The 12,531-nt window shown below is 38.7% G+C and overlaps 1 protein-coding gene across 1 annotated transcript in view; it reads left to right on the top strand.

The window, feature by feature from the left end:
• Nucleotides 1-5,113: 5,113 nt before the first annotated feature.
• Nucleotides 5,114-12,531, top strand: part of LOC308565024 (olfactory receptor 51B5-like) — a gene marked incomplete at both ends in the record, with an annotated part of 340,544 nt that continues 333,126 nt past the window's right edge. Inside the window, one exon of the mRNA XM_081153792.1 lies at nucleotides 5,114-5,757. Within this exon, the coding sequence (XP_081009918.1) occupies nucleotides 5,114-5,757 (644 nt within the window). The remainder of the gene's footprint in view (nucleotides 5,758-12,531) is intronic.

The following is a 12,531-nucleotide window of genomic DNA, read 5'->3' as shown; positions in this document are numbered from 1 at the left end:
ATAACACAGCCTCTAATAAATAGCTGCTTAATGAAAAGATAGACACTGTTGGTGCTTTGCTCACTTCCTCCCAGGACCCCAAGCCCAGCAGCTTGGGAACTGGCTGATAGATGCTAATGGCTGTTCCTCTTCTCCAGAGACTTGTCCTCTGCCTCACTAGGAAGTCATTCTAACCTTGGGGCATGCTGCTGCAAATGGCTTTCCATTTGTTCTAGAGAAAGTGGCGTTGCCAGGAGTGCTGTTATACATAAGGAGTAGGAGAGTTATGTAAATTAGAGGGTAAATCTATCTCCTGAAATGTGAGAGGACAACTTGGAAATTATGTGGATTACCTTGGGTGCTCACTACTTTCATCTCATTTGGAGATCAAAATATGGCTCTCCCAAATTGTGATCTTTAAATTTGTACTTAGTATAAAAAGTTTTCAGGCACAAGGACATTCAGACTCAAGTCATTTCCAGAGACCGCCTCTTAATCATGATTTTACAAATTCAACTGAGTTTCACAAAGACTTATGAACAGAGGAGAGTTCAGGAGGAATTTAATTGAATCTGAAATGTCAAAAGCCAAAATGTGACCTGCATGATTGAATACATTGCATATGCCCTCATTTTAAAATCTCACAGTCGAGCTAGGCTCTAGAATACATTTACAAGACAAAGCTCAGACAAGACAACAGAGTCCCTCAGATCTGTGTCTTTGACAGAATATGAATATACCCCTTCTACTCAATTACAGATTATTACAGAAAGTCAAGGATGGTAAGAACACCTTCATCAATGTCCATGACATCACCTTAATACTTAAAATGAAATATTTTTCATTTGGCTTGAAATGTTCTATCAGCAAGAACTATGACCTCTGGGTAAGACTGAGTAAGAGACAGATAAAAAGCTCACTGCTTGAATTTATTAGCAATTGAATTCATTTGTGAGAAAATATCACTTTAGGAATGCATATGTCCGGTACTGTAATGAGTGATCTTATTTAAAACCAAGCAAAGGTAGGTGTCAGGAAATGATCAAGCTTCATCTAAGTTTAGTGAGTTTACTTGCTCCAGGATTCAGGAATAGAAAAATCAAATGTAGTTTTGATAGTATCTTCTCTTTTGAGGTGGGGATCTGAAGGGACAAAGATGATTTGACAGCACAATTTCTATCTCCTAGGTGAAGCTACAATTTTGTTTTCTGTCTGCAACAAAAATGAGGGGATATGGGACACAGCTCTGGGGGCTCATCTCCTTCCCCCAAAGAGGCCAGGAAAAGATATCCTAGAAGCCTTAATTATCTATAGCTACAGGGACCCTGGGGAACCATTTTTGTATACAGATAATTTCACCAATTAAAAAATGCTAGCAGTCTTCAAAAATAACTTTCCCACCAGGTTCTACAGCATCACTTCTCCCCTTAGTTCCTGGTATCCCAGGTAAGGCTCTGGTTACCGTGGGAGAATGGAATGGAGATAATAGTAAGAAAAATAAAGATAAGTGCTCTTCTTGGACTACTCTTCCTTTGTGTAGGTGTTGCAAGAAGGTAAACAGAAAACTGAGGAAAGCTATTATTTGTCTCTATGGATTTTGTCCAGTTTAATGGATTGTTAGCCAAGAGCTACCAAGAATATTTTTTCTACAAGAGAAATATTTTTTGGAAGAGGCAAGGAGGGGAAGAAAGATTGATGATGAAAGTGAGTATGCAGAGCTGGTTGTCATGAAACATGCAGGACTCTACATTACATCTTCTCTTCCTCCAGGTTCTGTTCTCTATGTTCAGTACTCTTTCTCTCATATCTTTCTACATGGTATTTCTGCTATTTCTTTCCTCTTCTATGTGCCTTTTGCTTTCAGTGATTTGACTAATTCTCAGTTATAGGACAAAACTATGTGTGTGTGTTCTTACCCCAATGCCTATTAAGAATTGCTGTTCCATTAAGGCTTAGAAATAATCATTGTATAAGAACTTTCGTGGGTAAGACAAAGTCAGGGCTGATCAATCAATCATATCCACAACTGGGGAAAAATTAAAGTCTGGAGGGCTTGATGGTAGCACATATATAGGTATTTGGTGAGTCATTGGTGACTCTTATCTGGACATTTGTGAGAAGACTATGGATCAGACAGCTTACACACTAGCCGGTTGTGGTATCAGTATTACTTGAAAGTCAATGCCATTACATAAATCATTTTAACAATTAGCATACAAGCCAAGCAGTACATCACCATGTTAATAATAAAAGAATTAAAATTTTATAAATAATCTCATCATCAGTAGGACAAAATATGTCGTTTCTTCCAGGAGAATTGATGTTTAATATAGCAGTTAGTAAGATAAGCAATGCTAGTATTGAGTTGGGAGTACACAATGTTTTAAATATGTTTTTATTGATTTTTTAGAGAGAGAGGGGAAGAAAGAAGGAGAGAAAAAGAGAGAAACATCGATCGGTTGCCTCCTGTACATGGCTAATCAGGGATCAAACCCACAAAGTAGGTATGTGCCCTGGCCAGGTATCAAACTGGTAACCTTTAGGTGCACCAGACGACAGTCAACCAACTGAGCCACACAGGCCAGGGCAGTACATCTATGTTTTAATTAGAGTGAGTTAATTAGAGACACAGGTCTGAGAGAGACTGATAGTAGAAATGTGAAAGACAAAACATTTTGTGTTAAGTTTTGTGCTGAAGTCTGAGTGATACAGAAAAGACATGGAACTTGGAGAGGGCAAAGTGAAGAATAGATTGTAATAAACTCAAGAGTGTAATGGACATAAAAAAGGAAGAAGTAGTCATAGGATGGAGATGACATCCATCTGAAACTTAGGTGCATTATCAAAAGAGACAGAAATCATCATAGGTACCCAGCCAGGGACACCCAAAATTAGCCAATCCATGGATATGAATGAGAAAAAAATGTGTAATGTTGTAAAGGGCTTTTACATGTGGCAATAGCTAATTGACACAATAATTAACTTACATAAACTTTCTAAATATTAGTTTTTTATTAGTAGTTAAGATATGAATGATAGCAACCCCTAATGCCTCAGTTCCCTACTGCTGTGGAATGAATTGCCACAAAGTGTGCTGCTTAAATCAACACTCGTTCATAATAGCACAGTTCTGTAAGTCAGAAGTTCAGTAGGTTTGACTGGGTTCTTTGCTGAGGGAACCTTGAGGTCAAAATCAAAGTGATGGTTGTGCTGGGCTCTTATATGAAGGATTTAGAGAAGAACCCATTCCATAACTCACTCATATTGTTGGCAGAATTCAGTTTCTTGGGGCAATAATCTCAGTTTCCTGTCTTTTCTAGAATGCCATAGAATTGGAGTCATATAACGTGGAGTCTTTTCACATTGGCTTCTTTCACTTAGTAAGATGCACATAAGCTTACTTTATGCTTTTTCATGACTTGATAATTTATTTCCTTTTAGTGCTGAATAATATTCCATTGTTTGCATGTACCACAGTTTAATTATCCACTCCTTTAATGAAGGACATCTTATTTGATTCCAACTTCTGACAATTATGTGTAGACATAAATTTTCAACTCCTTTGGGTAAATACCAAGAACTGCAATTGTCATTTTTTATGTAAGAGTAGGTTTAGTTTTGAATTTAGCTGCCAAACTGTCTTCCAAATGACAGTATCATTCTGTATTCTCACCAGCAATAGATAAGAGTTCCTGTTACTCCACATCCTCGCCAGTATTTGCCGTTGCCAATATACAGGATTTTGGCCATTCTAACAAGAGTGTAAATATCTGCTTTTTTATCACTATATGCCCTGCATTTAGCACGAAACTATGAGATTTAAAGAAGTAAGACTATCAGGTGACTAAGTAATAGAGCCAAATCTGATTGCCTTTAATTAAAATTTAGGAATTGAAAAAGAGTCACTTTCAAGTTTCCATATTCTGTATTCTGGAGCCAAATGCAATACTTCCTTGAAGCAGAAAGTTGTAAACTCCATAAACTTTAGTAATATAAAAATCACATAAAGTCAGATGACATCTGAAGAGACTTCAGGCACCCTTCTTTGAGACTCCCTGAGTGGGCCGATCCTGTGAGTTTGCATAATAATTTAACCACATAGAGTACTGTAATGTGAGATTCAATTCAAGTAAAGGTGTCATAACCCAGAGAAAGCTTGGTTTTTGTTTCTCACAAGATCATGAGGTTTAATGTTCATTTTTGTAGTTATCATCAATTCTTATTCATCAAATCAATGAACACATATTATGAATGGTGAATCCAAAAGGAAAGTACCAAATTCCTTCCTATAATGTAAAACATGTTTATAATAGAGATGAGAATAAACTAGAAGACAGGACAAAACTGAAAATGGACAAAGGACATTGGATTTCAGTTGCGATCAGGTCAGACACTCCAGTAAGCATTAGCTGAGGGTTTCCAACCCAGATAATAAAGGATTAGAAAATATTGGAATTAGAGATCTGGGATGAAAAATTTATGGAGGGATACAAGGTGAGCACAATTCTATATAAAGACTGATTTCTTATTTTTTAAATGATATGCCTGGCCAGGCGTGGCTCAGCAGTTGAGTGTTGACCTAGGATTCAGGCGATCAAGGTTCAACTCCCTGTCAGGGCACATACCTGGGTTGCGGGCTCGGTCCCCAGTCAGGGGGATGCATGAGGTGGCCGATCAATGACTCATCATTGATGTTTCCATCTCTCTCTCTCCCTCTCCTCTCTGAAATCAATAAAGATATATAAAAAAAGAATTGTTTAAATGATATGACAAAAATAATTTTATAGTCTAGAGGTGTACTACCCAATACTGTAATCTATTCTTAGCTTGAGTTAGGATTTTCTGTAAGTGTAAACTAAATACTGGATTTTGAAGCATTAGTACAATAAAATGTAAAATATATCATCCATGATTTTTATACTGATTACATTTGTAATGACAATATTTTGGATATAGCAGATTAAAGAAAATACATTATTGAAATTATTTGTCACTCTTCCCTTTTTTACTCTTCTTAATGTGACTACTAGAAAATTTGAAATCATACATGTGGTTTAAAATTATATTCCTACTGAACAAGGCTAATTTAGAAAGACTTTATTTTTGTCTGTTTGTTTCATTACAAGGGTCCACCATGTGGTTCAACATCAGTGCTGCTCCTTTCCTACTGACTGGCTTCCCAGGTCTGGAGATATTTCATCCTTGGATTTCCATCGCCTTCTTTGTCATCTATATCTCCATTATGCTTGGCAATGGAACTCTCCTCTTCCTTATCAGAGAAGACCACACTCTTCATGAGCCTATGTACTACTTTCTGGCTATATTGGCAGCCACAGATCTGGGAGTGACTTTGACAACCATGCCCACTGTGCTCGGTGTTCTGTGGCTGGATCACAGAGAGATCAGCCATGGGGCCTGCTACTTCCAGGCCTATCTAATTCATTCACTCTCAATTGTGGAGTCTGGAGCTTTGCTCATGATGGCCTATGATCGTTTTATTGCCATCTGCCACCCCCTGAGATACACCTCCATTCTCACCAATGCTAAAGTGGTAAAGATAGGTCTAGGGGTTCTAATGAGAGGATTTATACTTATTGTGCCCATAATCATCACCCTCTCTGAATTCTCCTACTGCAAATCCCATGTCCTCTCCCATGCCTTCTGCTTGCACCAAGATGTGATCAAACTGGCTTGTGCTGACATCACTTTCAACAGGCTCTACCCTATAGCCTTGGTCTCACTGACTGGCTTCTTGGACTCTATGCTTATCCTTATCTCGTATATCCTAATCCTTAAGACTGTTATGGGCATTGCTTCAGGTAAGGAGCAGGCAAAGGCTCTAAACACTTGTGTTTCCCATATTAGCTGTGTCCTGGTTTTTTATGTCACTGTGACTGGGCTGACCCTCATTCATCGATTTGGGAAATATGTGCCACATGTAGTTCATATCATCATGAGCTATGTCTACTTTCTCTTCCCCCCATTTATGAATCCAATAATCTATAGTATTAAGACCAAGCAGATCCAGAATGGTATCAATCGCCTTCTCTCTCTCCATAGAACTTAAGCTTGATTTATTTACTGAAGGGGTTCTACCCACTGAAAGATGAGTTTCTTGGCAGAATGAACTATATGATGGCAATGTGTCTTAGAATCAAAAGGACTGGCATTCCCATCATTTAAAAGACACAGAGCCATCGCTCTGATTCTCAGCCCCTCGCCCCATTGCATCACCAGTGACATTGACCTTTGTTCTATTGCACTGCATGGTAGATTGGTTTGCTATTTTCTTTCATTTTCTACTCTGGCAGAATCACTTGGCTTAATGGTTACTTGAGGTAAATGACACTTGAAATGATCACAGGGCCTATACAAAGAAAGGAGAATGATATAGCCTGATAGAGTTCCCAGCATTGTGTGGAAAACAGTTCAGATATTTCCTCTATGCCTCACAGTGCATCAAAGATGATGAAGGTTTTTAGAAAAATCCCTGGTATTGCATGGCATTAGAGTGGATCAGAAATAGATGAGAGTCAGGTATTCAGACCAAGAGAGGTCTTGCTGTTATAACAACCAGAAGCCTAACAAGAGCAAGGATTTCAGCAGCTGACAGCATGGGTAGCTGTCCACCAAGGACTAGTGAGAAGACCTTGAATTGATGATATCTGATGTTTTCCAACTAATGAGATGAGGACTCTAGATCACCTGTAATAAAATAAAGTTCAATTTCTCGCACACCTGAGATTTTGTTTTGTGTTCTGTGGTTTATAACCTCTACATATGAAAAAGTGATACAAGTCATGGAAATCTTCTAATAATAACATATTTTTTTCTGGAATGAGAGGTTGGTAATAAACTACCTTCAGGAAATATTATAATTTTATAGCTTTGAAAAACATAAGATATTTAAGAAAAGTTAACTTAGGGGCTCTCATGCATTTTATTCCTTGCATGAGTCAACATGACCAGCATCTGTACGTCAGCAATATATGAAGAAAAGCTATGTTTTATTAGTTCATCAAGAGGTAAGAAAGGTTAGAAAGAATTTTGCACATTAAGCAAAATTATAGGAAATATATTGACAAATGAAACACCAGTGTATTCAATCAGCAATTAGTCCATGGCTTTTTTATTTTTTTAATTTGAAAACATGCATGTTCCTATATGTTATCAGGATCCCTGGAGTGATTTTCCATATTCTATAACAAAAATACTCTCTTGAAGAATTTATTTCTTCATTTAAATGGTAATTTACAAAATAACCTTTGAAAACTATTGACTTAGATCCCCTCCATCATTGTCTGATATCATTCTTAATTCACCTAGCTTTTTTATTCCTCTCATTTTAAGTTTCCCATTGATTTAATGAAAGAAAAGATTGAGTAGACCAATTGACATGTAATCCAGTCAGTTTAAATTTATTTTAAAGAAAAATATATAATAAGAACTTAAAGAGAAAATATACACAAAAAAATTGTCAGGCAATATGATTAAGTCTAACATAATACTTGTATCTAATAGAGAGATACCTGGAAAGAAGTACAAAGACAAACCATGAAGTAGACAAGGCAATTCCATATTTGTAAATTATTTTAAAAAGATGTAACAGTCCTGATCTTTATTTTCTTACTCTCAAAACATGTAAGCAAAAACAGCTAAGAAATGTAAAAAGATAGTATAAGAAATGGAATCAATTCTAACTTTTATACCATATTATTATGTATAAAATTATATTCATTCGCAACATATATTTTACCCCCAAAGTTCCCTACAGAATATGGACAGAGTATATACACTAGACATAAAAAACATTCTACTACACTTAAAAAGAATAAAAACTGCAATCATTTTTATACCTTTGAATATAGTAAATTTATTTGTGTAAATTATTCTTAGGAAATAAAAACAATTGTAAAACAAAATAGCATAGTATGGCAGAAAGAATGTGGCCTTGGAAGAAAAGACAGCTTTGTGATCTTGAACAGGTGATTTAATCTCTGAGCCTCAGTTATCTTATCGGTCAATTAAGAATAACAAAAAATGCACCTGAAGAGAGAGGAAACAAGATGGCGGCGTAGGCAGCAGCTGCCCCCGCCGCCTCCCGCAACCACATCAAAATGACAACTAAAACACAGAAGCACCGTCACTCAGAGCCTCCTGAAATCTGGCTGCACAGAAGCCCCACAACCAGGGAGCTGAAGAAGCACCGAGAGCGGCAGGAGGGGCGGAGATGCGGGCGGATGGGGCTGGATCCCGGAGACTCCCCGAGGGCCCACAGCTGGTGCCGAGGTTTAAACCTGGGAGGGAATCTCGGGGGTGGAGGTTTCTTGGAGGAGTGAGGGGTCCCAGCCCCACGGCAGGCGCCCAGCCCAGGGCTCCAGGGCCGGGAAGAGACATCCCCACAACTCCGGGCTGTGAAACCAGCGGGGACTGTGGCTGAGGGTCGCGGAGGCTGCGGGAGCCCCAGCAGCTCCTCTAAAGGGCCGGCGCACGGACTCACTAGGACGCTCCCTCTGAGCCCAGCGCCGGGCAGCAGCCTGAAAGGACCCGGGACACTCGGGAGGAACTAACCTGCCTGAAATCGGGACAACAGGTGGAGGAGCAACTTTCTCCCAGGCAGAAGAGCTGGCAGAGGCCATGGCTCCTTTTGCGAGTCCTCCCTGCGCACAGCCGGCAGGCAGGCGCCATATTTGAATCGCCAGCACCTGACTCAGTCCTTTGGCCCCGCCCCATGATTCCCAGAGGCCCCGCCCGTCCCCACCTGCAGCTCATCCGGGCCATTTCCAGGGGCTTTTCTATGCAAGTGGCCACTCCAGCTTAGGACTTTCCTAAAATCTCTCAAACAAGCAGCAGTGGGCCCCATATGGCTTGATAAGTGGCCCCAGCCTGGCCCTAGTGGCAGCCTGCACTGGCTCATAGCTTGGCCTCTCCTGGACACCTCCAAGCCCAGCACAAGTAGCAGCCAACTACGGTTTGCTGTGTAGCTCATGCTGGGTGCCCTGGGCAAGGGACTCGTAGAGGCTGACTTTTTACCTCCAGGGAGGCCCCAGAGATAGTGCACCTGGTGGTCAGACTCGACCACGCTGGATTACAACCCTACCACATCCACGGGTGACACACTCAAGGGGCGCACTTGGTCAACACCAAAGCTCCACTGAAGTAAATCCTGCTCCATAGGGGGGTCTCCAGCATAGCAGCTCTTTGGCTGTAGGTGCAGCTGGTCCTCTGCCGATTGACCTGGGGGTCAATTCCTCCCAGTGATACCAACAGCAACCAAGGCTCAACTACAACAGGACAGTGCACACAGCTCACAAAGTGGGGCATCTAGAAGGCCCAGCTCAGGCAACTTGGGAGGCTGAGCCACTGGACCCTGCAGGACACCTACTACACAAAGCCACTCTACACATTCCAGGAAACATAGCAGCTCTACCTAATACATAGAAACAAACACCTGGAAGCAGCCAAAATGCGGAGGCAAAGAAACATGTTACAAAGGAAAGAACAGAAGAAATCTCTAGAAGAGGAACTAAATGAAATAGATCCAAGGAAGCTACTAGATACAGAGTTCAGAATTTTGTTTATAAGGTTGCTCAACCATATTAGTAAGAGTTTTACAAAAATAACTGAGAAAATTGATGACATAATAAAGTAGCAATTTGAAATGAAGGCTACATGAACTGAAATGAAGAGTAATTTACAGGGAATCAACAGTAGAGTAGAGGATGCTGAGAATCAAATCAGCAATTTGGAACATGAGGAAACAAAAAACACCCAATGAGAAGAGCAAAAAGAAAAAAGAATCCAGAAATAGGAAGATAATATAAGGACCCTCTGGGACAATTGCAAGAGGCCCAACATTCCTATTATTGGGGTGCCAGAAGGAGAAGAAAGAGAGCAAGAAATTGAAAACCTATTTGAAAAAATAATGACAGAAAACTTCCCCTACCTGGGGAAAGAAATAGACTTACAAGTTGAGGAAGCACAGAGGGTCCCAAACAAGAGGAACCCAAAGAGGCCCACAGTAAGACACATCATAATTAAAATGCCAAAAGTTAAAGACAAAGAGAAAACCTTAAAAGGAGCAAGAGAAAAGCAATTAGTTACCTACAAGGGAGCCCCCATACCACTGTCAGCTGATTTCTCAACAGAAACCTTGCAGGCCAGACAGGAGTGGCAAGAAATATTCAAAGTGATGAAAGACATGGAACTACAACCAAGATTGCTGTACCCAGCAAAGCTATCATTTAGAACTGAAGGTCAGATGAAGAGCTTCACAGATGAAAAGCTAAAGATGTTCATCACCACCAAACCAGCACTACAGGAAATGCTGAAGGGTCTTCTTTAACAGAAGGTGATGAACAAAACAATCTGACGAACTAAATAGATCCAGAGACATTGACACAGGCAAGAGATGATCATATATATATATATGTATATATATATATATATTTTTTAAATATATCTTTATTGATTTCAGAGAGAGGAAAGGAGAGGGAGAGAGAGATAGAAACATCAATGATAAGAGAGTCATTGAGTGAGCCCACAACCTGGGCATGTAACCTGACCAGGAATCGAACCCCGACCACCTGGATCCTAGGTCGACGCTCAACCGCTGAGCCACGCCCCCCCGGGCAGATGATCATATTTTAGAGGAAAGAGGGAAGGGGGTGGAGGGTGGGAAGAGATTAACCAAAGAAGTTATATGCTTATATGCATAACCCATGGACATAGTCAATAACGGTGTGAAGGCCTGGGGAAGGGGTGGGAGCGAGATGGAGGGAGTCAATTGGGGGAAAAATAGGACACCTGTAATACTTTAAACAATAAAGATTAATTTAAAAAAATATACCTGGTAAGAGTCTCTGAGGGGTTGAGAAAATGCATGCTATTACTGGCATTCATATTTTTAATTATTTACAACAATTACCATCAACAAAAGATAAACATTTGAAATTTTTGGACTGTCAAAATAGTTAGGAGGGAACAATAATCAGCCAGTAGGAAATTATTAAATATATGACAATCTTTTTATATGGTGAAAACTTATAGATAATAGAATAATATTATGATGTACACCTGAAATTAATACGAAGTTGTATTGAATGTAAACTGTAATTTAAAAAGAAAAAAATAATAATATTATGAGAGGCTTTAAATAGCCTTTGAAAATGACTATATCCCTTCTTGCTCTTTCTCTTTCAGTTACTTCCAACATAGAATTCTCCTTCAACACCAGGACCTCCAGTCCATTGACATTTTTATTTCTGATTCCTTTTCTTAATTTATATAATAGGTAATATTTTATTATTCAGTTCTTTAGAAACTCTCATGTCAATGTCTTTTTTGGGTTTTTTTGGTTTTGTTTTTTGTTTTTTTGCTTATTTTAAATCTATCCTAGACATTTCCTTCTATACTCTCCTGAAAAACATAAAAAAACAAAGCAAAATTACCCAAGATTGGGCTCTTAACATTTTCCAGGCCTTGTGCCAACACTTGCATAAATTAACTTGGATTATATTTATCATAAATTTTAGGAGTATTTATTTAATCCTAAAAACAATCTTTCAACAGCTTCTATCATCCCCATTTTACAGATGAGGAAGCTGAAATGCTGAGTTTATAAAGACCGAGAACCTGTAAGAAGTAGGGTTAAGGTTCACACTCAAGCAGATGAGCTTTCATGGCACATGGTCTCAATAACCAATTCTAGTCATTTGAATCTAAGTTTCCAATCTAATCTAATTTAATCTAATTATTATTCTCAAATCTCTTCACCTTTCGTATTGTTTTCTAACTTCAAGTCCACATACATAACTGTTCTAGGAGACTTTTCACAAGCACAGAATGCCCTAAACTGAATGTATTCTCTTTATTTTCTTTCCAAATCTAGAGTTACAACTTCCAGTCTTCATGTTTTATTATTTACCTTTTTATATCACTTTTGAAACAAGTTATATAATTCAATTTACTTTTATAATCATTCTTGAACCAAGTTAGAGCATCTTAGTGTTGGATTCTAGATAAGACTGTGCCCAGAATTTGGGGTGAGCAAAAATCACATCCTTTTAGATTTTGTGATGGGAGAAAACTAATAAAAAACTAAATGCTAAAACATGAAGAATTCCTCCAAATTAGGAGAAATATATGGATACAGGGCAGCTCAAAACTAATAAATTGATTCTGAAGGATTCAGTCATTGTGCAAATGGTTAGTGATGCTTCTTGGAAAGTTGGGCTCAAGGGTTCCCTTCATTGTCATTTTGATTGTTTTTCTCTATGTACTGCTTATTTTATTTTTATAAAGTTGGCATATTAAGTGTATTTTATTTAGGAACGTAAGTTGCTAGTTACCTTTACCATTTGGTCTGCAATGAACATCATTTTAGAATACAAACTACATAGAGAGAACCTGCACCCTATTGACCATGTCAGGATGTCAGTAAGTAAAAAGGAAAACATTTGATGACATTAAAACTTAGGCAAGTAAAAGGTTTTGGTAAAACTGAAAAATGCAATGTATTACCTTACTTCCCAAGAAATCATTAGAAGGGGA

The sequence above is a fragment of the Miniopterus schreibersii genome, assembly GCF_964146895.1.
Source record: "Miniopterus schreibersii genome assembly, chromosome: 12".
Taxonomy (NCBI): Eukaryota; Metazoa; Chordata; class Mammalia; order Chiroptera; family Miniopteridae; genus Miniopterus; species Miniopterus schreibersii.
Note: the sequence above shows the minus strand (reverse complement) of the source record. Positions and strands in the feature narration are given on the sequence as shown.